At 54.5% G+C, this 26,811-nt stretch overlaps 2 protein-coding genes across 6 annotated transcripts in view; both read left to right on the top strand.

Moving 5' to 3' along the window:
- The window catches only part of ABCC8 (ATP binding cassette subfamily C member 8), a 73,272-nt gene extending 55,932 nt beyond the window's left edge, over window positions 1–17,340 (top strand). For 4 of the 5 annotated variants that reach the window (XM_032881142.1, XM_032881141.1, XM_032881140.1 and 1 more), the window contains 18 exons: window positions 730–867; window positions 2,687–2,812; window positions 3,711–3,810; window positions 4,038–4,279; window positions 4,374–4,540; window positions 5,610–5,679; window positions 6,174–6,331; window positions 8,072–8,164; window positions 11,897–11,999; window positions 12,566–12,679; window positions 12,987–13,107; window positions 13,208–13,338; window positions 14,264–14,342; window positions 14,561–14,669; window positions 15,057–15,160; window positions 15,956–16,089; window positions 16,538–16,600; window positions 17,143–17,280. In XM_032881142.1, the coding sequence (XP_032737033.1) occupies window positions 730–867; window positions 2,687–2,812; window positions 3,711–3,810; window positions 4,038–4,279; window positions 4,374–4,540; window positions 5,610–5,679; window positions 6,174–6,331; window positions 8,072–8,164; window positions 11,897–11,999; window positions 12,566–12,679; window positions 12,987–13,107; window positions 13,208–13,338; window positions 14,264–14,342; window positions 14,561–14,669; window positions 15,057–15,160; window positions 15,956–16,089; window positions 16,538–16,600; window positions 17,143–17,280 (2,190 nt within the window). Of the gene's footprint in view, window positions 1–729; window positions 868–2,686; window positions 2,813–3,710; window positions 3,811–4,037; window positions 4,280–4,373; window positions 4,541–5,609; window positions 5,680–6,173; window positions 6,332–8,071; window positions 8,165–11,896; window positions 12,000–12,565; window positions 12,680–12,986; window positions 13,108–13,207; window positions 13,339–14,263; window positions 14,343–14,560; window positions 14,670–15,056; window positions 15,161–15,955; window positions 16,090–16,537; window positions 16,601–17,142 lie in introns of all 5 variants that reach the window. The other variant, XM_032881138.1, reaches the window with a different exon arrangement.
- A 3,577-nt stretch (window positions 17,341–20,917) lies between these two features.
- On the top strand, window positions 20,918–23,876 carry KCNJ11 (potassium inwardly rectifying channel subfamily J member 11). Its single transcript, XM_032881149.1, has one exon. It carries the CDS (start codon window positions 21,584–21,586, stop codon window positions 22,754–22,756), a length of 1,173 nt encoding a protein of 390 aa, XP_032737040.1. The 5' UTR covers window positions 20,918–21,583; the 3' UTR covers window positions 22,757–23,876.
- Window positions 23,877–26,811: the final 2,935 nt, after the last annotated feature.

Raw genomic sequence — 26,811 nt, 5'->3', positions numbered from 1 at the left:
ACTTCAAAATGTAAAGTTTCGTAGTCTTTGTTACCCTCTGACATAGCCCTTTACAAAGTACCAACCTATTCATGGTCTTATGTGAGCTTTTGTTAGAAGTAAAGTGGAGATTGCCGTTAATTTCAGCAAAGTTGTATTAAGCTCTTATTCTACCTGGTACGAGCATAAGGGGTGTCCTCACAGGAGTGGACAGATAACTATCACAACTGGAATTGAGAGGAGGGAAGCCTAGGCATTGAAGTCAAGAAAGGACACAGGAAGAGCTAGGATAGAGCACTGAGGGATGAGTCACCAGACAGACAAAAGGTAAAATGGCACTTTGGGCAGAGGAAAAATCATAGGTTAAAAACCTTGGAGTGGCAAGTTCTCTGGAAACCTGGAGTACAGGGAGCTTGGACAGGTCAGATAAGTGAGACCAGACCGACGGAGCCGGTAGTAGAGCGCCTAGATCATCATGTTAAGGAAATTGGACTTCAAAGGCAATGGGGAGCTATTGAAGGTTCAGGAGTCAGGAAGTGCCTATGATTAAATCTGTTTGAGAGCGGTAACTGACAACAGCCACATTTTAAGACGAGACATCTAAAACCCAGAGAGGTTAAGTACATTGTCCAAGGCCATATAGCTAACCAGTGTCAGTCCCTGGACCGGAGCTGGTGTAATTCTGAGGGGTTTTATTCTCACTGTTTCCCCTCCCCCTCCCCCTGCCCCCACCTTCTCCCCTCTGCCCAGGATGACCCCTTCTCAGCTCTGGATGTGCACCTGAGTGACCACCTGATGCAGGCCGGGATCCTTGAGCTACTCCAGGATGACAAGAGGACAGTGGTCCTAGTGACACACAAGCTCCAGTACCTGCCACATGCAGATTGGGTGAGGGGCCACAGGAGGTCAAGCTATGGAGGGCCGAGGTGGGAGAGGCAGTAGGACATCTTCAAAGGAGTCAGTGTCTCCATAGCTCTTCCTGAGGGCCACAAAGCAGAAGAGATCCATGCTGAATGGCTCCAAGCAGGCAGGGTTACTCAAGCAAGTCCTATACAGGCCAAGGATTTGGTATCCCTTAGAGCTGCAGATGTTCCCTTCCTCACCTGGGGCCCCTGTGGGTGCATGCCAGTCTGGCACCAAGAAGTCTCAGAAAGAAGCAGACACTCCATTCCTACCTTCTACTTATGGCTTAGTTTGATGATTCATCTCCCCTCGCCTCGGGAATGCTTATTTGGATGGGAGAGCCATCTTCCTGCCCTCTGACCCACTGAGGGTTGGATGCATTTAAGTCAAGATCGGGTGGAAAATATGGGAACAAATAATGCAAGTCGTAGTGGAAACTTCAGTGTTATCAGTTTGCAGTGAATGCAATTTTGTGAAACCCCATCTTAACTAAATTTCTGTACTCCTCAATATGGAGACAACAGTTACTTCTCAATTGGAAAGCATTTAAAGATTTTTTATTTGTTTATTTGCCAGAGAGAGAGATCACAAGTAGGCAGAGCAGCAGGCAGAGAGAGAAGGGGAAGTAGGCTCCCTGCTGAGCAGAGAGCCCAATGTGGGGCTTGATCCCAGGACCCTGAGATCATGACCTGAGCCGAAGGCAGAGGCTTAACCCCACTGAGCCACCCAGGTGCCCCTAATTGGAAAGCATTTAAACTTTAAGATTGAAATCATGTGAATTTAAAATCTGGGCCTTGCAAGACTCCTGTATACATTTGCCCCTGAAAATTGATCTTTAAGCTTGTGCTAAATGGGCCTACATCTTCCTTCTACTTTTTAAAACTATTATAACAGGGACGCCTGGGTGGCTCAGTTGGTTGGACAACTGCTTTCAGCTCAGGTCATGATCTCGGAGTCCCGGGATCGAGTCCCGCATCGGGCTCCCGGCTCCACGGGGAGTCTGCTTCTCCCTCTGACCTTCTCCTCGCTCATGCTCTCTCTCACTGCCTCTCTTTCAAATAAATAAATAAAATCTTAAAAAAAAAAAAAAAACCTATTATAACAGGTGCAGAAGGTCTGTGACTGAGTTTCCATAGTGACCTTGGCAAAGCAGTTCGGGACAATCTTTAGTCCAAAGAAGGCAGACAAAGGCATGACTGGTTCCTTGACATGTCAGACAGCAAGACTCCCGGCATCGCACCTCACACCCCAGAAGCAGCTGGGTTGGTGGGGGGGGGGGGCGGAGATAAAGGAGCTGGGGAGGGTCTCTGAATTAATGACGAGTGTCTATGAATGGGAAACATTGAGTCTTTCAAATAAAATCAGTTTTATGATTTCGAAGAGATATGGCCACACACCCTTAGACCAATAGGCACTTTGTCAACCACTGGTGGAACCTACCAGACAAGTGCAGTCAGGAAGTGCTAGAGGTAGGATGCAATTAGCTATTGAGTGTGTAAAAACAGCTGCCCCTGGTGCCATCCTAGCAAGGAATCAGATGGCTTGACCAAGAGCCACCAATTTGCTCTGCAAACCCTCTTAGCAATCCTGGGACAGCCACTGAGAATTATCTCCCAGAAGCACAGACCTCTAGACCCTGGGAGTGTGTCGGTGAGGACCACAGTGGGAAAGCCAGCAGCCAGTCATGGTGGGGGAGAGGATGAGTATGGGTCCCTCTCAGACTCCCTGGTGAGGGGGGGTGTGTGTGACCGCCACTCCCTGTTCCCGTTCAGCCCCAGGGCTGGATCTATTTCTGCCTTTCCAGATCATTGCCATGAAGGACGGCACCATCCAGAGGGAGGGCACACTCAAGGATTTCCAGAGGTCTGAGTGCCAGCTCTTTGAGCACTGGAAGACCCTCATGAACCGGCAGGACCAAGAGCTGGAGAAAGTGAGTATGTCCTAAGGGCAAGGCAGCCTCCCTCTGAGGAGAAGTTTCTGTTAGAACCTGAACACGTAAAGGCCTTCCTGCCCTCATTGCCCTAGGGAACCCCCCAAAGGACAGATGTGAGAGCTGAGCGTGAACTCCCTCCTACCAGAGGAGGGCCAGTACTTATTCTAGCTACTCAGGGCAGACTCAGGTGGATGCTTTCCCCTTATCCTGAAATAGTCAGAAACCATTCAGTTATAAAATTCCAGGGAATCAACTCAAACTGGCAAAGCAGAAAAGGAGAGAGGTGAAGACTTTCTGGTTCATGAAAGTAAAAAGGATCAGCTTCAGGTACATCTGGATCCAGGTAGTTATCCGAAACCTGTTTCTTTCCTTCCTTGGCTCTGCTCCCCTCAGACCATCCTCGTTCTCATGGTGGCGAGAGAGCTGTCAGCAGCCTCGGGCTTACATTCTCCCAACTCAACACCTCCCTTTGCAAGAGAGTACCTCTGTCACAACAGTACATCAGAAATCCTCAGGCTAACTCTCCTTTGTCCACTTTGGTCCTGTGCCCACCTTGACTAAATCACTGTGTCCAGGGATGAAGAATGTGAGATAGGCCAGCCCTGGGTCTCGTCCCCAGCCCCAGAGCCAGGGAGAATGATCAGTCCACCTGAGTCACAGGGACTAAAGAATAGGGGAGAGATGGTCTCCCACAAGAACATTTGGGATATCGTTAGTAGATAAATGGGGAGGAGTAAATTCTGGCAAGAAAAACTTGTGTCTATCTGGACCTTCTCACAGGTGGGGACACCCTGGAAACATGACACTGGTCATTGCCAGGGGTGGCTGCCCTCCACTTTCCCTTTTTCCCTCTGCACATTCTGAGGACATTGACCAGGTTCCCTCTGTCTTTCAGGAGACTGTCATGGAGAGAAAAGCCACAGAGCCATCTCAGGGCCTGCGCCGAGCCATGTCCTCAAGGGATGGCCTCCTGCAGGATGAGGAAGAGGAGGAAGGTACAGACAATGGGACTAGCAGTGACATCATGGCCTGAGGTTTGATGGACCATGGGGAGACAAAGGTTCAGTGTTCTGGGGGTGGTGAGATAGCGTGACTTCCACTAAATCCCTTCCCTTCTCTGTGCCTCGGTTTTCCCATCTGTAAGTGGGGATAACATGCCCCAGTTTTGCCCTCAGAGGGACACGAAATGGGAAGCCACAGGGTGGGTTCTTGTGCCCTGCAGAGGAGGGAGCTGAGAGCGATGAGGAGGACAACCTGTCTTCAGTGCTGCACCAGCGGGCCAAGATCCCGTGGCGAGCCTGTGCCAAGTATTTATCATCTGCCGGCGTCCTGCTTCTGTCTCTGCTTGTCTTCTCCCAGCTGCTCAAGCACATGGTCTTGGTGGCCATTGACTACTGGCTGGCCAAGTGGACCGACAGCGCCCTGACCCTGAGCCCTGTGGCCGGGAACTGCTCGCTCAGCCAGGTGCGGCCAGCTGCCCTAGGGCTGGGGCCAGCGGGGGGAGAGGGCTGAGCCTCGGACACCCCCAGGACCCTGCCTCGTTCTCTGCCCGGCCCAGGAGTGCACCCTTGACCAGACGGTCTACGCCATGGTGTTCACTGTGCTCTGCAGCTTGGGCATCGTGTTGTGCCTTGTCACGTCTGTCACAGTAGAGTGGACAGGGCTAAAGGTGGCCAAAAGTTTGCACCGCAGCCTGCTGAACCGGATCATCCTGGCTCCCATGAGGTACCCTCTCCCGAGCCATGCTGGGCTGTGGGCAAGTCACTGGTCTCTGGGCCTCAGTTTTCCCGTCTGTAAAGTGGACATAAGCAACCTCGGTCACAGGCTGGAGGGGGTGGGGTTCAAGGAGACAGTGTGTGTGAAAGTGTCCTCCTTGGGGCAGAAGGCAAGGAAAACCAGCATTTACTCAGCCACACACGCTCATCTAACTGTCATGACAGCCCTTCAGCAGAGTGAGAATCTGCAGGCTCCACATCGATGTAAGTTTCCCTTTCCCGGGCAGGTACCATCTGCCCGTCGCCACCCACAGATTCAGCTCTCCCCCTCCTCCCTCAGCCAGCCTGCAGGTTCCTACACTGGGGACATGGGGACATGATTTCCACTCCTGCAATGGGATGGATAAAAATCCCAAAGGCCACTTGATGTGAAACAGTTCTAAGGTGGTCCCTGCCCAATCGACTGGCTGACTCAGTTTTAAAGCACGACAGGCAAACAGGTTATTTGGCCCCTTGTCAATGCCAGGCCTCACCATCTGATGACACTTTTTACTTTTCAGTCTCATGAGCTTTCTGTGGCCCACACACATGACCCCAACGTTTAGTCACCCTCTACTTGTCCCAGAGCGGAGCTTCTGAAATCCTCTGGTTAGGGGTGGGGCTGTTCTGGCTCATGGCCAGAGTGATGACAACCAGAGTAGCCTCGAAGGGTCAGCCAGATGACAGGCTGTCCCCAGGGCCCGGTTCACCCTGGCAGATTGTCCCTCTGGAGAAGACTCGGTGTCCCCAGCACAGCTGCTGAGCGAGGCAGGCTGAGCAAACAGCTGAGGAAGGGGGCCATCATACATGGGCCTGAGAGCCAGAGAAGTTAGTGAGCGGCGGCACCCCTGGGCAGCTGTAGGAATTCTCAGGGACACAGGCCAGACAGGTATTGACAGACTTGCAAAGGGAGCCACCCCAGGAAGCCAGACCCAGAAATGACCCCAGAGACACTAAAATAAAAGAAATAACTACCCTCATTCAATAAACAGGAAGGAAATCAATAAACGGATGACTAACTTCTTCTGGTTTCCTCTTAGGTTTTTTGAGACCACGCCCCTTGGAAGCATCCTGAATAGATTTTCAGCTGACTGTAACACCATCGACCAGGTACACAAGACTGTGACCCATTTCCCCAGTTCAGAGAGGCCAGCCCCCACACATCTCTTCTCTGGGGCTGGCTTCCCCAGATCTGGTGGTGCTCAGAGCCCTGTGAGACCAACCCAGCGGGTTCCAATCTGATTACAAGGCTGCCTGAGGGCCTGGGGCTGCCCCTGTGAAGCTGTCGTGATAAGACTGAGGGAAACCACAGCCCTTTGGCTTCCATCCAGTACCCCCTGGCTCACATCAGTAAGGTTCCAGTGTAGTCTGAACCAAGGTGACTGCTTTTGTGGTGAACATTCCTTTCGATTCAGCTTGTGTTTTTGGTTTATCATCGTACTAGATGGTGAGGAGACAAAGTCCTGATTCCTGCTTTCAGGGAGCCTACAGTGTAGCTGGAGAGATGAGACGTGTGCCTGTGAGAGAGCAAAACATGGCGGCAGGTAACACACTGAAGAAAAACACCACAACTCACCTCCCTCTCTCACCTTCCCCTCCGACAGCACATCCCATCCACGCTGGAGTGCCTGAGCCGCTCCACCCTGCTCTGCGTCTCAGCCCTGGCTGTCATCTCCTACGTCACGCCTGTGTTCCTCGTGGCCCTCTTGCCCCTGGCCGTGGTGTGCTACTTCATCCAGAAGTACTTCCGGGTTGCGTCCAGGTGATGGCAGCCTTTGCCAGCCTCAGGGGAGGGGGGATGGAGGTGCTCTTCGATGGGCAGTTGGGTACTCTTACTAGAGTAATCATCAGACAGTAGTAGAATTGGGTTCCCCATGGAAAGGAACATAGAAATGAAGGAAAGAGAGATTCATCTTCCACCAGCCTGATGTAACCACCTGTCAGAGTGCATGTGCGCACGCGTGCACGCATACACACACACACTGCCGTTAATATCAAAACTATTTCCTTAGGAGGTACGGTCAGGAGTGGAATTGCTAGGTCAGGATGTATACACATCGTTATGCCCTTTATTTTTCATTCATTTTTGCCAAAATCCTTCTCAGGAGGGTCGTAGGAGTCCAGTGACCAGGCTGGTTGCTGATGCATGAAACTGAGGGCACCTGATGGCAGGGGTGTTATGGCAACAGTACCTGCCAGGCCGAGGTACCTCCCAGCCTGTGGTGGCCAGAGCATACCTGGGAGCCTTGACTCGAGGGAGCCTTTCACAGTGATCACATTTGCCCTCAGGAGCCTTCGACTCACAAAGGCTCCTTTCCTACTCAAAATTTTCTAAGAACAGTCTCCAGAAGTTCTTTCTGGGAGTGATTCTGTTAAACTCATAGGTCCAAATGATTGTCAGGAGAACCTGAAAGAATTTCTAGACCAGCGCTTATCAAACTGCCAGGTGCAACCTATCAGGGGGTCATGAAATCAGTATCATAGATCACAGCCGGCATTTGTAACAAATGAAATTGGACAGAGCGTGTCGGGCTGTGTGCACAGAATATCAGTAAGTTTGCTTCATGAAACCTTTGGGTCGTGTAGGAGTGTGTGTGTGTGTGTGTGTGTGTGCGTGCATGTGCACTGATTTGGAGTATGAAATGCATTTCTTACCGCAGGTTATGATCAAAAGCTTAAGTACCTTTTCCAAGTGTACATAGTTGATTAGTAACTGGAGCCAAAATGCCGATTATCAATACAAACAATTAAATTTAGATACATTTTGGCCACAATTACATTGCCCATGTGGATCACAATTCGTATGCTGGATAGTGTAGCACCCAGAAGGAGCCCATCAGTGTTCACAGATCACTGTGGCTTTGTAAGCACTGTACAAGCTGTTTTACAAAGTTCATTCCTTCTGCCAGAGAAACCACTCTGTGCCCCAGGCATCCACTCTGCCCTGGGGACAGCCTGTTCAGGAATGCTTACTCTCGCATCCTAGCCTGACCTGCCTGGCACTGATGTGCTTGTCCACGAGCAGCTGTGGGGAGCAGGGGGCAACCTTGTTGCCGTGGAAACCTCTGGCATTTCCCCTTGTAGATACCGGCCCCGTGATGTGCCTGAACTGATTGTGGTTAGCCAGAAGGGACTGGAAGCTTTGCGTTAGGTCTTTCTGCTCCTTTCGCTAGCGTCTCAAGGTTCAGGTTGCTCCTTGCCACCCCACCCCATCCCCCGTGAGAGAGAACCCACCATGCCTGCCCTGCCTTACTGCAGAGTGAGGGACAGACACACATGGGAGGCAAACGGTGCCCGCAGTCACAGCGCCTGCCCTGGCATGCTGTTTGAGCATTTTGCTGGGGTGGCACTGTTGGCTTCCCTCTCTCTACAGGGGACACGCTGAGACCTGGACAGGCGAAGCCATTTGCTCACACAGTGGTTGGGCAGGGGGAGCTGGGATTCAGATCTGGGCTGAGCCCTGCATCCCCCTCCTGACCATTCTGCTCTGCTCCCTGCACAGGGACCTGCAGCAGCTGGACGACACCACGCAGCTCCCCCTGCTCTCCCACTTTGCTGAAACCGTGGAAGGTCTCACCACCATCCGGGCCTTCAGGTACCAGATTTACCCCAAGGTGGGGATGGGTGGGGTGGGGCCGGGGCCATGGGTCATGTGATTTGGGTGTCAGGGCTTGGCTTAGGAAGGCCTGGGACACGCATCTCCCAACCCCTCTTCAGGCCCCGCAGCCTTGACAATGTCCACCAGTGGGTCAGGTCCAGTGGGCTCCACTGTTTGACCCAGAGAGGAAAATCTCAGCCCTGCCGCCAAGTCCAGAGCCTCTGTGAACTAAGGCAGGACATGAAAAGGAACAAAGCTGGAAAGTATTGCTCACATATCCACGCTTGAAAGGGTTTTCCATCATGCGAGCCAGCCCTATGGCCGTCTGGTACTGAGAATCGCCAGTGACTTGGACACTGTAATTAACATGCCAGTCTCATTCATTCTGCACTGCAGTCCAAGACAGTCAAGGTGGTTATTCCCATTTCTAAAGTAAAGAAGCTGAGGCTCAGAGGCACTGCACAGCCCCTCCTGCGTAAGGTCCTCTAAAGCCTGGACTTGAATCTGTCCATTCATTCTGTAAACAGGTACTGAGCTAAAACCCAAGCCACGTACTAAAAAGACAGAGATGAGTCAGATGAGTCCTTGTCCTGGAGGCATTTATAATCCCAGCTCTGAGCAAGTCAGGAGAAACCCATGTGACAGGTACTCAGAGAGAAAGGGGAATGCAGACTATGGGATCATAGAAGGGAGGCACTCACCCAAGGCTTCATGGAAGAGATGTTGGAGCCAGCATCAAAGGGTAAAGAAAAGTTCACCGAGCTGGGGGAATTCCCCCCCAAAACTTCAGTGCCCCTGCTTCCTACCCTTGATCATGACATTGGGCTGGATAGGAGCATCTGAGGTCACCTGGGGAGTAGACGGGCTATTGCTCCTTGCCCCAGCATCCGTCTGCTGTATTTGAGCATCTCAAAAAACAGGCCAGAGGCCCCTGCCCAAGATAGTTGGACTCTGGTCTCTAAGCCTCACTCAGAGAGTGATTCCAGATTATTTTTAGGATGACACAGCTGTGTAGGGTATGACAGTAAGCATGCGACACCAAGTCCCATGTCCAGGAGTAACCCTAGGGCTCAAGGACCAGCCAAGAGAAATCCGGGAGGCTTGTGTCTTCTCCCTCCAAGCCTCAAAACTCTAGGAGAGGTGCCCAGGCCCGCAGTGCAGCACTTGTGGCCCCATTCACTCCCTGGGCCATCTGTGCCAGTGAAATATCCTCTTAGGGGTCTTGTCTGAGTAAAGCAAAGTGACACAGAGCTCTGCCCTGGCCTTGGCTCTGCTCCCTGGACGGTCCTATGCCGCCTTCCACACAGAAGCCCCTTGGAACCTGGCATGACGCTCAGGTCTCCTCCGAGGCCCCTTCCTGCACTTCCCAGGTCCTTTGACTCTCAGGGCCACTCCCAGGCCTGGCCTCTACTCAGCCTTAGTACTGTTGCTTTTACGCAGGCTGTCCCAGCAGCCTTCAGGCTGGGCCTGGGGCAGAGGGATTGTGCCTCTCCTCCAGAGGGCCAGACTCTCTCAGTAGGATCTGAGTGGATGCCACCTCCCGCCTCCTGTGGTCAGTCAGGGGAGCCGCTGCCCGGTGAGGCCTCCCAGGCCCTCTACACTGACACACTGGGAGATCTTTACATGTGGATGAAGGATGTTTTGGTCCTCCTTGTGTGTGTTTAATTCATTGGCTTTTGCCCAGCAGCCTGCCCTGTTGAGAGCTGACTAGCATTTACTGATTGTGCGCCTAACACATGCCAGGCACTGTGCTAAGGGCTATATGTGTGTTATCGCACTGAATGCTCACAGAAGCCCCCTGACATGACTTCGAGCAGCCACGCTCAACAGACAAGCCTGAGTCACCAACCTGAGGTCACACACATGGTCAGAGCCAGTGCTAGGCCTGGAACCCAGGCCTCTGGGTCCTTCTGGCTTCTCTAGCAAGCCATGTCTTTTCCCAGAAAAGTTTCCAGAGTACCTCAGCCCCCGACTCAGTGTTGGGCTCAGAGGCTGTTTCAGCCCAGGTGGGAACAATTACTGTCCCCATTTTACTAATGAGGAAACTGAGTCTTGGTCCTGACACACAGCCCTTAAGTAAGAAGGCTAAGAATCCAAAGTCTGCACGGCCCCATGCTGGGACTCTCCAGGTTCCTCACACCGTCGCACACCTCCTACACACCCTCACACACACCCACCCCTCAGGCTTGCCCGCCACACACACGTGCACACGCAGGCAGACAGCTTCAGCACGGGCTCATTCACAGCCTTCACATGAGGCTGCACACGTGCCTCAGCCACATCACACCACCGTGGCTGTGCGATCGTACACTCTCTCACACCTCAGAGACTCACTGGGCTGTCCTCAGACACGTGGGTCAGGCACAGCCCCTCCACCCAGAAGTAATCAAAGCAGAGCAAACACCTTCCAAGAGTGAAAAGCAAATGCACGGTTAGGTTTGTCTTGAGCCCTCCGCGTCCCCCGTTGTTTCCCTGAGGCCAGTGCTAAGACAGCTTTGGCTTGGATTTGTTCCTTCACTCATCATGAAACAAGCGCTCTCTGCCACCTCCTCTGGGCCCGGCTAAGCCAGCCTGGGGTGAGGGAGTGGCCAGGGAGAGTGAGGCCAGGAGCCCAGGCTACAGAGAGAGAAAAACCAAGTCCATTCAAAGTAATGCAGGCAGAATGATAAGGGCACAAGCAAAGGAAAGAAGCCTCCAGAGTTCCTTCCTTGTACAGAGAGATCCCAGCTACCTTAGAGGGTCAAGGAAGGTTCCATTTGTTCATTCAGCAAGTATTTATTGACAGTGACAGGTGCTAGGGATGCCTTATGAGCATAACAGCCGTGGGTTCCATTCCCCTAAGTTTACAGTCTCGTGAGGGAGATAAGCCCCTAGAGAAATGAACACATGAACAGAGGTTATGAAACAAACAGGTTGCAGAAAGGGAGAACAACGGTCCGGGAAAGGCCACCCTGGGGAGATGTCATTTGAGGTAAAGCCTGAAGGCTGAGAGGAGTCAGCCTTGTGAAGAGTGGAGGAGAAAGGATTCCAGGCCGAGGGGACAGCGTGTGAAAGGCCCCGGGGTGAGAAAGAACTTGGTATTGTGACAAAACTGAGAAAGGGCAAGTAATAAATTATTGTAATTTCTGTGGCTGCAAAGCAGTGAGCAAGGGGATTTGTGGCATGGAAGGATCTCCCACAGGCTCTCGGCAAGGAGGTGGGTCTTTGGCCTCGGAGCCATTGATATTCTAAGCAGGAGAGAGATGGAATGTAATTTATGATTTATAAAGATCATGCCGGCTGCTGTCAGCAGAGCAGGGGGGACCACAGGTAAACCTACGGGGAAGCTGACGCAGTAGGCCCGGTGAGTTTGTGGTGAACAACAAGCAGGAGAGAGGCAGGCAGAAGCAAGGCCTACTTTGGAGGCAGAAGTGAGAAGTCTTGTAGAGGGATTGGTTGTGAATCCAGATGATTCCTCGGTTTCTGGCCTGGTCGTGTAGGCGGTCAGAAGGTGCTTTACTGTAATAGCGAGACCCTAGGGAGAAGAATGGGTCTTGGGGTGAAAGCAGGAGTTTAAAGTAGGTGGGAGTCTGGACAAGTCTGAATCAAGCAGCAAGTTGCTGGAAGGGCCGACCAGAGGGGAATGGCCTACATAACGTCAGACACGGCATGTTTCCTGGCTGCTTCTTTGTAAGTAAAGAGAGGCCTGGGGGCCATGTGACCTTCAGACCCTCCCCATCCTCCCTCCAGGTATGAGGCTAAGTTCCAGCAGAAGCTCTTGGAATATACGGACTCCAATAACATCGCCTCCCTCTTCCTCACGGCTGCTAACAGATGGCTAGAAGTCCGCATGGCAAGTCCACCCACCCCCACCCCGGGCCCCAGGACAAGGGCTTCTGATAGGGGTGTGGAGTCAGAGCAAGGGCCAAACATGGACGAGAGGGCAGGAAGAGAGGGTGGGATAGCAGCTCGTGTGTGCATACAGGGCAGGCACCAAGTCCTCCTGCTTCTCCCAGCCCTGGCTTCCCTCCCTGTGTCTGACCAGAGCCTCCTCTTCCCCATCCCCGCCCAGCGGCTTGTGCACCTGAGGTGTGCGCCAGTAGCCAGAAGAGCTGTGTGTTTCACTGTGACGAGTATGTGTCTGAAGTGGGCCATAAGACCTGTGTGGGCCAGCTGGTGAGGCTGCCTGGTCAGGCCTGCGCAGATGGCTGGGAGTGGGCACCAGAAACGTTACATACGTTGTCTCCTGGGGCTCCGGCCTTCAAGGCCTCCTGCATATCTGATGACATGTAGGTGTGTTGCTGGGCTGGGGTAGAGTCTCTGCTGAGTTTCTCCCCTCCCTGAAGGGAGTGAAGTGCATTGGGGGGCCCCTGTGGCTTCGACCCCTGAGGGCCCACACCGGCTCACTTCCCTCCACAGGAGTACATTGGTGCCTGTGTGGTCCTCATCGCAGCCGTGACCTCCATCTCCAACTCCCTACACAGGGAGCTCTCGGCTGGCCTGGTGGGCCTGGGCCTTACCTATGCCCTAATGGTGAGTAGCAGCAGCCAGGACAGCGGAGGGCTCAGATGTCAGCACTCGGGGAATCTCAGAGACGCCCTCCAGGCCCTACCCCAAGCTCTTGTGAATCTGATGCAGGCGGGACCCTGTGGGTAGGAGGGCTAACCCAGGGCCAGGGCCCCAGACGGGTGGTGAGTCAGGATCCATGTTCGTTGTAACCCCCTGGGCCTCCAAGGGAGACCCCTGAAGAGCCAGCAGAAGACACTGAGGGCCCCTGGCCCACACAGAAGAGCCATCCTGGTGGCCGGGGTTGGGCCGAGCACTCGCTGACTCCCCACAGGTCTCCAACTACCTCAACTGGATGGTGAGGAACCTGGCGGACATGGAGATCCAGCTGGGGGCCGTGAAGCGCATCCATGGGCTCCTGAAAACAGAAGCGGAGAGCTACGAGGGGCTGCTGGGTGAGAGGCCCAGACGAGGGGCGCGTCAGGGGGAGGGGGGGCCCTTCTGGTTACCGGCTGCCGCCTGGATCTGCTGGCTGAGCCCCGGTCTGGCCCCCAGCACCCTCGCTCATCCCAAAGAACTGGCCCGACCAAGGGAAGATCCAGATCCAGAACCTCAGTGTGCGCTACGACAGCTCCCTGAAGCCGGTGCTGAAGCACGTCAACGCCCTCATCTCCCCGGGACAGAAGGTCAGTGGGCGGCAGGGCAGAGGGCGGGGCGGCTGCCCGCAGTCAGCCCGTGGGCCCCTCACACTGACAAGGCTCGGGCCACCTCTCCCCCATTCCCTCTTCCATGCTCCTTCCGCTGCCCTCACTCACCCACTCAGGAGACGGACACCCCAGACTCCCCTGGCTGAGAGGGCTCTCCCAGGGCACTGCCCCTGAGCTTCAGAGCAGGTCCTCGGGACAGACAGTGAGGCCCCTCGCTTGTCCTGCGGAGGGAGCCACAGCCTGGCACTCTGACCCAACTCTCTGATGGATTGCCTCCTCACGCCCCACCCCTGCTCTGACAGGGCCCCCTTCCGTCTGTCTCTTTGTCTCTGTCCTTCTGTCTTTGTCTGTGGCTGTCGATTTCACTCTCCCTGACCTTTAGATCTACCTCTCTCCCTGCCTCTGGCCCTTCCCATCTGTCCCCTACCTCTCTCGTCCTTCTGGGTCACCACTTCTGTCTTTGTACTGGTTACTTATTGTCTTTTCCTTTGGTACCCGTGGGCCGGGAAGCCATGGGGTCAGAGATGACCTCAGTTTAAGGCATGGCACACAGATACACCCCTGTAAACCCCAATGAGCCACCCCCAGGCCCCCCTCCCTTACCCATACCCATAGACTGTGCACCACTGTCCCCAGCTCCCCGGCAGCCCCATACCAGGCACAGCAAGACTGACACCCAGGCCCAGGGAGATGGACATCTCACCCAGCACTTGCTTGTGGGTCCCCATGGGAGGTCCCTCTGGACCCAGAAAGCAAGCCCAAAGCCAGGACCCAGCCCTAGCCAAAGAGAAGCTAGTCAGAAAGGCAGGACAAAGAGATGCTGTGACCTCTGGTGCCTACACAGCCCGGAGCGAGCACCAGCAGCTCCCCCAGGTACTCACCGTGTCCCTGCTCCTCTTTCCAGATTGGGATCTGTGGCCGCACAGGCAGTGGGAAGTCCTCCTTCTCTCTCGCCTTCTTCCGCATGGTGGACATGTTCGAAGGTGAGTGGTGTTACAGGCACCACACGTGTGCCCGCAGCCACCAGGTAGGACCCCAGTCCCGGTATCTGGTCAGATATCACAGAAAGCCCAGCAATCACTGCCCTCTCCACCCCCACCACATCCTAGATGGGACCCACGCTCCCAGGCTGAACCTGCCCCTGAGACCACCCACTCCCCCCACTCCTTCATGTCCCACCTGTGTCACGGTCTCCGCACAGGGCGCATCATCATCGACGGCATTGACATCGCCAAACTGCCACTGCACACCCTGCGCTCCCGCCTCTCCATCATCCTGCAGGACCCCGTCCTCTTCAGCGGCACCATCCGGTGAGCCCCAGCACTCCCGCGGTCCACTACCCCGTCCCAGGCCCGGCGCCTGGGAGCTGGAGTGCGAGGAGGGCTGGTGGGCGAGGCCCCCAGCGCTCCGCTGGGTACCCGTCTCAGGGCAGGCAGCCCTGCTCGGGCTCTGGGCACCATGGGCTGGCCTGGTCCCTCACACTTCCACCTTTGGGCCTTTCTCTCTCCTGTGAGCCCCAGGCGGGCGCTGGTGGAGGCAGTTCCCCAGCTTGCTGCCCCCCTACCTTTAGCCAGGCCCTCCGAAGCCATCAGTTCTCACTCACTGCTCCCTTCCCCAGCCTTGACCTCTGCCGGCCCCCGGGGATGAGACAGCACCCTGCTTCCCTCTCTAAGGGGGCTTTCTGTGACCCCCTCCAGATTTAACCTGGACCCGGAGAAGAAGTGCTCTGACAGCACGCTGTGGGAGGCGCTGGAGATCGCCCAGCTGAAGCAGGTGGTGAAGGCGCTGCCCGGAGGCCTGGGTAACCACTCGGGGAGGAACAGGACGGCACTCGAGGACATCAGAGGGCTAGGAGGGGAAACTCATGCCCGTGTCTGAGGTTTGGGGTTTAGTCGAGGGTCTGGCAGGACCCCAGACACTATCCTGTGTGCCCTTTTACCTTACGGAAGCCCAGAGAAGTCACGTGAGTTGTCCCAGGCCACAGGACTGGTCAGTTCAGGGGCTAGCTTCTCCCAAGGAAACTGGGGCAAGGGGGCAGGGGTGACAGCAGGTGTCACTGGGAGACACGGCTTGCAAGTCCAGTGTATTCGGCCCTGCCCATGGCCGCCACCGGCCTGCCCAGCTCTGCCCCAAGGAAGGAGAGGACAGAAGGGGACATCCCAGGCAGGGGTCACTCCTCCAGGGTGCAGGGAAGACTCTGCCCCCGCCACCCTGCAGAGGACAGCAGAGTCTTGATGTATTTGCCACAGCCCCCGCGGCAGTGAGGGCCGGCCAAGCCTCGGCTTCAGAGACTCGCGCCACTGGTGCCCTCACACAGCTCCAGCACCCACACACTCAGTGCACACGCCCCCTCTCGGAACGACGTGGGGCCACGGCCACGCACCTCTGCAGAGAGCGCTCTTCTCTGTAATTCTTGCAGATGGCACCTGTGTCATGAGGTCAAGTGCAGTCGCCCTGCATACCCCCGGCCTCATGACACACCCGTGCATATTTGCCCTGTACATACATTTCCTAATGCCCTTAAGCCATGCTGTCTGCTAAACTCCCAGCACCAGACTAACTCAGCCCCACTCTGCCTCCCCGGGGCTGTTTTCAGATGCCATCATCACGGAAGGTGGGGAGAATTTCAGCCAGGGCCAGAGGCAACTGTTCTGCCTGGCTCGGGCCTTTGTGAGGAAGACCAGCATCTTCATCATGGACGAAGCCACGGCCTCCATCGACATGGCCACGGTCGGTCAGGAGCACAGCCATGGGGTGGGGTCTTGGAGGGGGTTGTCATGGGGTCTTAGGGTGAAATATGCACAAAGTGGTCCCAAAGCTCAAGTCATCTTTAACATCAAGGGCCACTTGAAAGGCAGAGGGCTGGGGCACATTTCTAGCTCACAAACACCCAAGAGACCCACAGAGACTTCGCACTCCACCTGCCACACAGCCCAGCCAGACACACACACAGCACACACACACACAGAGCTGAGTCCGCAACAGCCTGAGCCCAGCCCCTGAATGCTAGAACTTGATTGGTCCTATGGGAACAAGGACCAGACAGATGGAGGGAGGCATGGGCTAGGATTGGGATCCCATGGGAGCCAGACTGCAGCCACAGTCCCCCATCCCCAAAGCCAGGCCAAACCCTATCCCCGAGGCAGATGAGCCAACCAGTATTGCTCCCACCTGGCAGGAAAACATCCTCCAGAAGGTGGTGATGACGGCCTTTGCAGATCGCACCGTGGTCACCATTGCGGTAAGGGGCCCCTTGCTGGGGTGTAGGGCCACACCCAGAGAGAGGGCTGGCCGCTAGAGGCTGCCATCAGAGGGCAGCCACCACACTCACCTGGGCCTGGTAATCAGGAGAGGCCCCTGAAGTGATGGTGCAGAATCTGGAGGGCTTGCAGGGAACCTGGACCGTAGGAAATAGGATGGGTGAGGACTTCCCTCAGATCCTCCTCTCTTTCCCCAGGTTCCAAGGCCCGCCCCATCCCAAGGTCCCAGGAGCTAGGCTAGGCTACCTACTCTATAGGTAGTGGGGGTTGGGCTGTGAGGTGATCTCTGAGTCTTGAAGCCCAGAGGTGAGAGCAGAGCTGAGGCTTGTTAAGGGGAGAAGGTATCATGAGTGGACAGAGTGCTTGGGGTCACAGCCACCCCAGGGAACGGCAGTGGCCACAGAGATGGGACATTCCATCCACATGCCTCCTCCCCCGAACTGCAGGAGGGACACCCTCAGCTGCCCCTCCCTTTACCACCCCCCACCCCGCCACCCTGACCAGCACCCCCTGCCCCACCCAGCACCGCGTGCACACCATCCTGACTGCAGACCTGGTGATTGTCCTGAAACGCGGTGCCATCCTTGAGTTCGACAAGCCAGAGAAGCTGCTCAGCCGGAAGGACAGTGTCTTTGCCTCCTTTGTCCGTGCAGACAAGTGAGCCCCTGGAGCCCAAGTGCCACCCCGCGCCCCAGCCTCCCCCACACCGCCTTCCGCCGGGGCTTTCTAACTGTAAATCACTTGTAAATAAAGAGATTGATTGTTTCCTACTGGAGGCCTCAGGTCTGGTCGGCAGGGACAGGGTGGCCTGTAGGTCCGGTGGACATGAGTCTATGAGTGTGGCCAGAAGTGCATTTTCATCTGTGAAATGAGGTTTGCAGTAGTCTGCTCAGGCATAATAAAATTGCGGCCAAAGAGACGTAAACAGAAATGTCCTCTGACAGATCTGGAGGCTGGAAGTCCAAGATCAAGGTGTCGTAGGTTTGGTTTCTCCTAAGGACCTAATTACCTCCTTACAGGCCTTATCTCCAAATACTGTCATGCTGGGGGACATCAACAGGAATTTAGGGCTCTAACAAATAGATGGGGAGGCAGACACAATTCAGTCTGTAACAAGGGTTATCACATTTTTTGTGATTATCTCATTAGACAAAATAGCCCCCTTCCTTCTCACTATATTTCTTGGATTAAAATTGTGGGGTACCCTGGATTAGTACCACTTCCATGACAAATGACAGGAACCCAACTCAAAGGGGCTTAACTAAAAACTGGAATTTATTACCCTATGTTATGGAGAAGGTCAGGAGGTGTACTATTTCAGGCATGGCTGGATCCAGCCGTCTGACCACAAGCATGTGTTTCCATTTCTGGGTTCTTTCTTCCCCTCCCTCCGTGATGACAGATGGCCACTAGACCCTCCAGCTTATACCCTACCACTCTGAAAAAGAGTCCCAGCAAAATTCTTGGGAGCAAATTTCAATGGACCAAGTTAGGTCATACCCCTACCTCTACCCAAGCACTGTGGTCAGAGGGATGGGCTACGCTGACTGGCTAGGCCCGGATCACATGTCCCCATCTGTGGCACCCATGGAGAGGCATTCAGAATGGAAGAAGGGTGGTCCTTCAGAGGGAAGCACGATGCATATACCACAAGTCACCCAGGTAGTGTCTAGAGATGCTGAGACCCAGACACTGGGGAGATCAAAACAACAGATACCCTTAGATTCCATCAGCATCGTGAAGCAGGAATGCATAGCTCCCCGAGCCCAGAAATGGCAGGTGCTCATTTACATATCACGTTTTAATCATTTTCACATTGACTCCAGTACTGGCAATCCCAGCTCTAGGGTGCAGACCCAGGAGTCTTGGGACTGTGTCCCTCTCAGTTACTATGGGATCAGAGCAATGTAAGGACAACCCTCCAGTCACTGGAGAAAGGCCCAACACAGACCTTTTGGATATTCCAAGAGCCAGAGGGGATCAGGAAGTGAGAGTTCTGTAAGACCTGGTAGGCTGTCTAGGGGAGGCAAGATGTGAGTTGGGCATGAGAGAAGTGGGAATGAGACAGGCAGAGTTAGAGAAAATGGCCCATGGGGCGGGGGGTGGGGGCATAGGATCATAAGGCCTTAAATGCCAGGATAAGGAGTCTGGGATAAGCCTATGAACAAAGGGGAAGTGGAAAAGGTTTCTGACCAATTCAGTATTTGGGGGAGTTGAATATAAGAAGGTAAGGATGGAGGAGGGCAGGAGGCTGAGCTCTCTGGGTAAGGGGCTCACCCTCCTAGAAAGGGCAGAGCAGGTAATAGCTGAGGCCACGCTGTGAGGCAGGGCCTTGCCTTTCCAGCTCTAAGATGTCTCTAGGGGCCACCCTCTCTACTGAAGGGCCTCCTAAGAGCAGAGCCTGGGAGAGAAGATTCCTAACCCCACCCCCACCTTGTGCCCACTACACCCCACGGGACTGAAGGGAAGTAGCAGGGATAGGGCAGTGTCCATACTGAAGTCTTGCAGAGTTGCCCAAGGCCATTCTGGCCCAAACCTCTCTATAGTATCCCTAATGGCCTGCCAACTTTGACTTGAATACCCCAAAGATACGGGTCATCTCTGGTTATTAGAACTGACTCTTTCATATGTGAAATCACAACCTGCCTCCGTTCCACTCAGTGTCTGTACTGGTTCTATACTTTGGGCCACATAAAACTATTAGTTCACCTTCCTTGGACTCCTGGGGTTTCTGCACTAGTGCCCGAACTCCACAGGGGGCTCTCTAAGGCTCCTCTTCGGGTGGCTGAACAGATGTAGTTGCCTCAGAGTTTTCCTGTGTAACCTTGTCTCCTTGAACTCTCCCACTCTGATCATCCTATTCTCCCCTCCCCACTCTAGGGACTGCATCTCTGTTAATACAGCCCAAGCTCCCACTTACCTGAGTAACAGTGTTGACTCTGCCTACAGATGAGTATGAGACAGAAAGGAAAACTCAATATGAAAATCATATCTGCCCCACTGTGGCTCACAACCCCACTGTCCCTATCTTGGGGCCCTGCCTCATGCTCCCACTCCAACAAATGAACACACATGGGTCAGAGCTACATAAATATCTGAGCCTCAGAGAGGGGATGGGGCCATTACTGTCCCAACAACAGAGACCCAGCAGGTTTTCTTTCCCAGCTGGGAACTGGGGCCCAAGCCACAGGGCAACCCTAGACTGATGCCTGCAGTATCAGTATCATGAGCACTACTCATGTTCAGGTCAAGAGCTCGAGTCCCCCAGTTCCCCAAGTCAACCCTAATACAGCCCCTCAGACCCACATTCCTCCCGTTACCTAAGGTTTAAGAGACCGGGCGGCAGGTGTAAGGAGGTGTAAAGCAAGTGTCCGTAGCTCAAACTCTCTTTAAAATACAGGGGCGTAGTTGTGGAATGATTAAGAAGATGCAACCCACCCAGACTTCTGGGCTTTTGCGAATCTGTGTTCCGACAGTGGCTAGTTAAGATCCATTATTTTCTGGGGAGGGGGTCCGTGGCTTTCGTCAAATTCTCAAAGGATCTACAACTCAGAAGAGATTAACAGCATCCCCAAAGAGAAGAAGCAGTCAGTTGAGGAATCTTCAGGCCACCTAACCTCTTGCTGTCACCGGTTTGGTGACGCAGCTCCTCAGAGCCTCCTCTCGCTGGGAACCTGCAAAGCCCAATGCTGCACGAGAGGTGCATATTGGCCCCCCTGAGAATGGGAAATTGGAAGAGGAAAGGCAAGCCAACCGGGGCTGCAGTCCTCAGACTGAAAGGGCGGGTCGCGGCGCCCCTCCCTGTCCCCGCGTGGGCAGGAGGAACCTCTTTTTGTCCCTCTGATTGGGCAAACCCTCCATGCCACACAGAATCTGGAACAGGAAGGCAGGGCGTGGGGGGTGGTGGGTGTGAATGACAAGGGGCGGGGCTTGAGTCCGTGCCCGCCCCTCCTCCAGCTCAGGAATAGGTCGGGCTCCCCCTGGCGGCCCCGGTCCACCACTCCATTCCTCCGGCGCCCCCGCCCTCAATCTTCTGCCCCCATCTAGTACAGGTCGGTCTCAGCGGACCAACGGACAGACAGGCGGACGGACGCACGAACGAAAGGACGACCCGCTGGGAAGCCCGGGCAGCAGTCGGGGCGGGGAGGCCACGGCTGCGGCTTGAGGAGCAGGAGCAGGTGCGGCGGCGACGAGCGGGCGGGGCAGGACGGAGCTGAGCGCCGGGCGGGGGCGCGGCGCCGGCTTGCGTTGGCCGGCGAGGAGCCGAGAGGCCGCGACCGTGAGTGAGCCCGGCCAGGTTGCGTTGTGGGCGAGGGGATCTGGAGTGGAGTCGGGTGGAGTGGTGACTCTGGAGGGCGCAGGATCCCAAGGAGACAGAAAGGACAGAGCTGGAGGGGGATCCGACCGGCCGCGGGGGCGCTGCGGAGGGTGGGGTAGAAAAGGGGCATACCTGGAGGCGAGACCGGGGGTCGTCAGAAAACGAAGCTGGAGCTTGGAAGGGGGCCCGGGAGCAGAAGTGAGTGAGGCGGGAGAAACGGTGGGGATTGTGTGAGGTCTGGCGAGTTGGGAAGATCCAGAGGTGCTAAGTTCCAAGGTAGAGGAGGTGGGTTGAGAAGGAAACCCAGGTGGGGAGAAGGAGCCTCAGCGGGAGGCCCAGGGAAAGTCCGCGGTGGGAGAGAGTTGAGCTGAGATTCAGGCGAGGTGGGGAGCAGGCCCAGGCCGGGTAGGAGGCTCACTAGGCAATGGGCAGGCTGGCCGAGGTGTGAGGCTGGTTTAAAGAGGCAGAGGCCAGTCGGAGGTGGGGAGCCTGGTTGAGGAGGCATCTGAGAAGTGAGGCCAGCACAGACTGAGGGTGGTCCCGCAGTGGAAGGGCTCCCCGGGGAGGAAACCCCACCTGAGGCCCAAGGCTTGGTCAGGGGAGCGCCCCCCATGGGGGAAGCCTCTCCCCGGTGGTTGCTGGAGCCATGCTGTCCCGAAAAGGCATCATCCCTGAGGAGTATGTGCTGACGCGGCTAGCAGAGGACCCCGCGGAGCCGCGGTACAGAGCCCGAGAGCGGAGGGCCCGCTTCGTGTCTAAGAACGGCAATTGCAACGTAGCCCACAAGAACATCCGAGAGCAGGGCCGATTCCTGCAGGACGTATTCACCACGCTGGTGGACCTCAAGTGGCCACACACGCTGCTTATCTTTACCATGTCCTTCCTGTGCAGCTGGCTGCTCTTTGCCATGGTCTGGTGGCTCATTGCCTTCGCTCACGGTGACCTGGCCCCTGACGAGGGCACCGTTGTGCCCTGTGTCACCAGCATCCACTCTTTTTCCTCTGCCTTCCTTTTCTCCATTGAGGTCCAGGTGACCATTGGTTTTGGCGGGCGCATGGTGACCGAGGAGTGCCCGCTGGCCATCTTGATCCTCATTGTGCAGAACATTGTGGGGCTCATGATCAACGCCATCATGCTGGGCTGCATCTTCATGAAGACGGCCCAGGCCCATCGGCGGGCCGAGACCCTCATCTTCAGCAAGCACGCTGTCATCGCCGTGCGCCACGGCCGCCTCTGCTTCATGCTGCGCGTGGGTGACCTCCGCAAGAGCATGATCATCAGTGCCACCATCCACATGCAGGTGGTGCGCAAGACCACCAGCCCCGAGGGCGAAGTGGTGCCCCTCCACCAAGTGGACATCCCCATGGAGAACGGTGTGGGGGGCAACAGCATCTTCCTCGTGGCTCCTCTCATCATCTACCACGTCATTGACGCCAACAGCCCACTCTACGACCTGGCGCCCACTGACCTGCACCACCACCAAGACCTCGAGATCATTGTTATTCTGGAAGGTGTGGTGGAGACCACAGGCATCACCACCCAGGCCCGCACCTCCTACTTGGCCGACGAGATCCTCTGGGGCCAGCGCTTTGTACCCATTGTGGCCGAGGAGGATGGCCGCTACTCCGTGGACTATTCCAAATTTGGCAACACCATCAAAGTGCCCACGCCGCTCTGCACAGCCCGCCAGCTTGATGAGGACCGCAGTCTGCTGGACGCCCTGACCCTCGCCTCCGCCCGTGGCCCCCTGCGCAAGCGCAGCGTGGCTGTGGCCAAGACCAAACCCAAGTTCAGCATCTCTCCAGATTCCCTATCCTGAGCCCTGTCGCTCGGGCCCCCACACTGCTTGTGTGCACAGAAGCTGTGTGTATGGTATGTAGGGTGGGCGTGGTGTGGGCCCCTTGCCAGGCCAGGTCCTGGTGTGAGGCTGGGCCCTCTTCAGCTCAGCCTCCCCCCTGCTGTTAGCCCATGGTGTTACAAGGCACTTGTCACTACTCTATTTCTGGCCTCAGAGGAAGCCTGTGCTGGGTTATTTTTGTCTGTGCTCCTCCCCAGCTCAGGACTGGCTCACCCCACCCCCACCCCTCTCCCCAGGCTAGGGAAGCTGTGGGAAGTGTTGGACCCTAAAGTTGGGTCTCCCGCCAGTTCTGCCTCCCCATGATCAACTGACCGCAGGCTGGGCAGGGGAGGAACAGTCCCCAGATTGGCAACCTACTGCTCTGTTTTGGTTACCCCAAGAGATGACCAGCCACTCTTGGTCCCTGAAGAAGTGATGGCCTAATGGGTGGGCCCTGCCAGCTGGGGAGAGCAATCAATGAAGGAGTGTATTCCAGCTGAAGGATTAGAGGTGTGGAACCGACACAGACGGGAAGGCTGAGACTGATCAGACTCCCCTTCCTGGGGCCGACTCAGGTGAGGAGGAAGTGGTGTGAGGACACGCAGCTCTGCTGAACCTTGGTCAGGCACAGGAAAGAGGAGATGGGCCCCTGTGCCCCTGCCCTGTGCCCTGACAGCAAGGCTTCTTTGGGGAGGGGCTGCTGAGCCTGCCTGCTCCCATTCTGTCTCTGCCCCAGGAGGCTGGGATGGATTGGTGCAGACCCTGGCATGTCAAGCAGAAAAAGGCTGAGGAGAGAGGTCGAGGGCCCACATACAGATTGAACTCTGGTTCCCCACCGGTGGCTGTCACTCACTATCTGTCCAGAGGGGACTGTGAAGGGTCTTTGGGTCACTAGAAAAGGAGATGTTGGAAAGCTCAGACTGCCGGGGGTGAGTGAGGCCTCTGATGCCAAGAGGCCTTTGGTCCTTATGGGCTTGACCCCAGACAGGGTTCCTGGAGCAGAGCTACATACACCTGCTGGGGATTCTGCCTTCTGTGCTGTCAATAAAACCTCCCTAAACACTGGGCAGTTCTTGCTGGGGAGGGAGGGGGCACACTGGTGGACAGGACAGCACACTGCTGGCCCACTTTCCAAAAGTGCCACAGATCCTAGCCAGGCGGCCAGAAAAAGGACCTGAGGCTGACCCTTAGCACCCAGTTCAGAGAGACTTTAAGCTTTCTGCCTCAGCCCGCCCAGCCCTGCCAGCCTGTCTGGCCATCTCAGTTCTGGAGCACCTACCAGGCTTAGAGCCCTCGGCTTGACCTCCACTCCTGGGATTTGCTGGAAGGTGGGTGCTCAGGGAAGAGGTGGGCCCATCATATGCATTACTGTACAGGGATATTGCAGGTTTGGTTCCAGACCACCACAACAGAACAGATACCACGATAGAGTCAAATGAATGTTTTGGGGTTTCCCGCTGCATATAAAAGTTATGTTTACACTATACTGTAGTCTGTTAAGTGTGCAATGGCATTATGTCTAAAAAAAACAATGTACGTACCTTAATTAAAAAACACTTTATTGCTAATAAGTGTTACTGATCATCTGAGCCTTCAGTGAGTCGTAATCTTTTTGCTGGAGGGTCTTGTCTTTTTTTTTTTTTCTTTCTTTTTCTTTTTTTTTTTTTGGAGGGTCTTGTCTTGATGTGGATGACTGCTGACCAGCCAGGGTGGTGGCTGCGGAAGGTTGGGGGGGCTGTGGCAATTTATTTTTAAATTAGACAGTAATGAAGTTTACCACATCAATCAACTCTTCCTTTCACGAATGAAAGAGATTGTGACATCCCCAAGTCTGTGGCTACTTGAGGTCAGGGACTATATCTGATTCAGCACTGTGCCTGGCACTGAGTAAGTGCTAAGTGAATGAATGAATGAACGAATGAATGATGATAGGACAATAAGCCAGCATCACTGTTGCTGTTTGAGGTCTGCAGTGGGCTTTAGCAGGATCAGTGAGAGCTTGGCCCGCGCTACTCCAGAGGCAGGGCTGAAGAGCCAGGAAGTTGCTGCTGCTGGTGCAAGCTCTAAGCTGCCCCATCCTACACCCACACAGTCCCCTGAAGTTAACCAGTTTGTGGTTTAGGAGGAAGGAGAAGCTATTCAGAGTCAGCCCAGAGTTCTGGAGACAGTGCCCGGTTTCTGGGACTCAGCTTAGCTGTCCATAAGACCAGGAGAGGGGCCAGACTCCCTTAATGAGAAGCTGCTCAGCAGCAGCTTTCTTGGGACCCCATTCAAAGTAACCTTCCTCCACCCCCTCCACGGTAAAGGGCTGGTGACCGTGAACCCAGAGAATTGAGGGCTCAGCGCCACCTGCTGGCCACAGTATGCTGGCTACTGGATCAGAAAATCAGAGCCACTGATCCCAGTCTTTACACCCCTAAGAGAGACCTCCTAGCTTTAAGGCTTAGCTCGGGGAGGAACTGGAAAGTTCCAGGCATGGAGGGAGCTGCTGAGCTCAAAAGGGAAGGGAAGCCAAGCTACCATAGTCCTAGAGTGAAACTGAATTCCTGGTCTGGAAAAACTAGCCCACTAGCCATACTGGAAACCTGCCCAGGACTGACACCGGGACCTGACAGCCTTTCTGCTGGAGAGGACACACCCAGCTTCTATAAGACCCACTTTCTCTCCCCAGGTGGCATCCTTCCAGCTCCATCCTAAACTTGAGATCCTCCTCAACATCCTTCCCTAGGGGTGGTGAGGAGTAGAGTAGCCCCTGGCTCCCCACAGCTCTCTGAGCTCACCTCTGAGGTCTCCCCAGTTTCAGGTATCAGACACCCTATGTTGTGTGAAGACACAAATTCTGCATGTCAAAGTTATGTTCACCCCAGAAAAGAGCAGGTCTAAAACACAACAGATCTGTTCCAGCTTGAAAGGAGCTGGGAAAAGGCAGAGTGATGGGATAAAGTCAATTGGGTTCCAGAGAGTGGATTTGTTGCACTAATTGGCATCCTCTTTGCCATGTCCACCTGCCTGGGGCATCATACATACCTTCATGGAAAGGGAAGAAGGTGTTACCTCCATGCTCCCCTGTTTCCACTCTGGGAAAGCCCCACTCTGGATTGGTATGAAAGGCAGAGTGCCTAGGCTGGCCAGCTTGGGTGCAAGGAATGCAAACTTCTGCTTTTCCCTTGAACTTGTGTCATTCCAGGCACTGATACAAATGAGTGGAACAGGTGATAAAAGTACTAGGCATCTGTAAAATTTATGTCCTTGATTGGGAGAAGCAATAATGTACAGGAGTATGGATCAACAGCACGCAAAGCCTTCCTTAGCTTTCATGAGTCACTACTTCATGAAAGTACCGTTCTTTGCAGCACAAAGTCCCAAACTCCTCATCCCCAGACCGTCGGCACTCAAGGTGAAGCAAACAGACCACGTAGCCCTGCCTCTGTGTATTCTTCTTTACGTCATTTGATCAAGTCCAGTTTTTCTCATGACCCAAGAGAAATAAATGCAATACAGTTCTGATTGAGATTTTCATTTGTTGTCAAATTCCTACTATGTCCTTGATCTCCCATACACCTTGGAAGTAGAATGAAAATCATGCCATAGTTCTGCCTCTTTTGTGCCTCTTCAGATCTTAAAAGGTCTGACCAACACACTCATTTCTGTGCCTAATAACTCCTTAATGCACTTTTTTTTTCTACATCATAGATTCCCTTTCAATCAATAATGTCCATTCTACAATCCCCTACATTTTACATCTGATGTTTTATCTCCCTATACAAAGATCCCATTTGTCATTTTCCCATATAATTTTATTTTTCCCTTATATTATTTTCTCTATTATAATCTCTATAAGACTATTATACTTTCTTTTAAAATCTCAACTGCCTTGCTACTTTTTCAAAGGGTGTCATTATTTTTGATCCCTCTATTTCAATGACTGTGGACTGCTTTGGGCTGCCTCTTTTGTTCCACAGTCCTAAATGTTACCCTGTTCTTCCTTCTAGATCTCTATTTCCTGAGTTTCATTGGCTCCTCTAATGATACAGTCC

The sequence above is a fragment of the Lontra canadensis genome, unplaced genomic scaffold, assembly GCF_010015895.1.
Source record: "Lontra canadensis isolate GAN:19392208 unplaced genomic scaffold, GSC_riverotter_1.0 scaffold74, whole genome shotgun sequence".
In the NCBI taxonomy this organism is placed as follows: Eukaryota; Metazoa; Chordata; class Mammalia; order Carnivora; family Mustelidae; genus Lontra; species Lontra canadensis.
The sequence above is the reverse complement of the archived record's forward strand: the minus strand, read 5'-3'. Positions and strand labels throughout refer to the sequence as shown.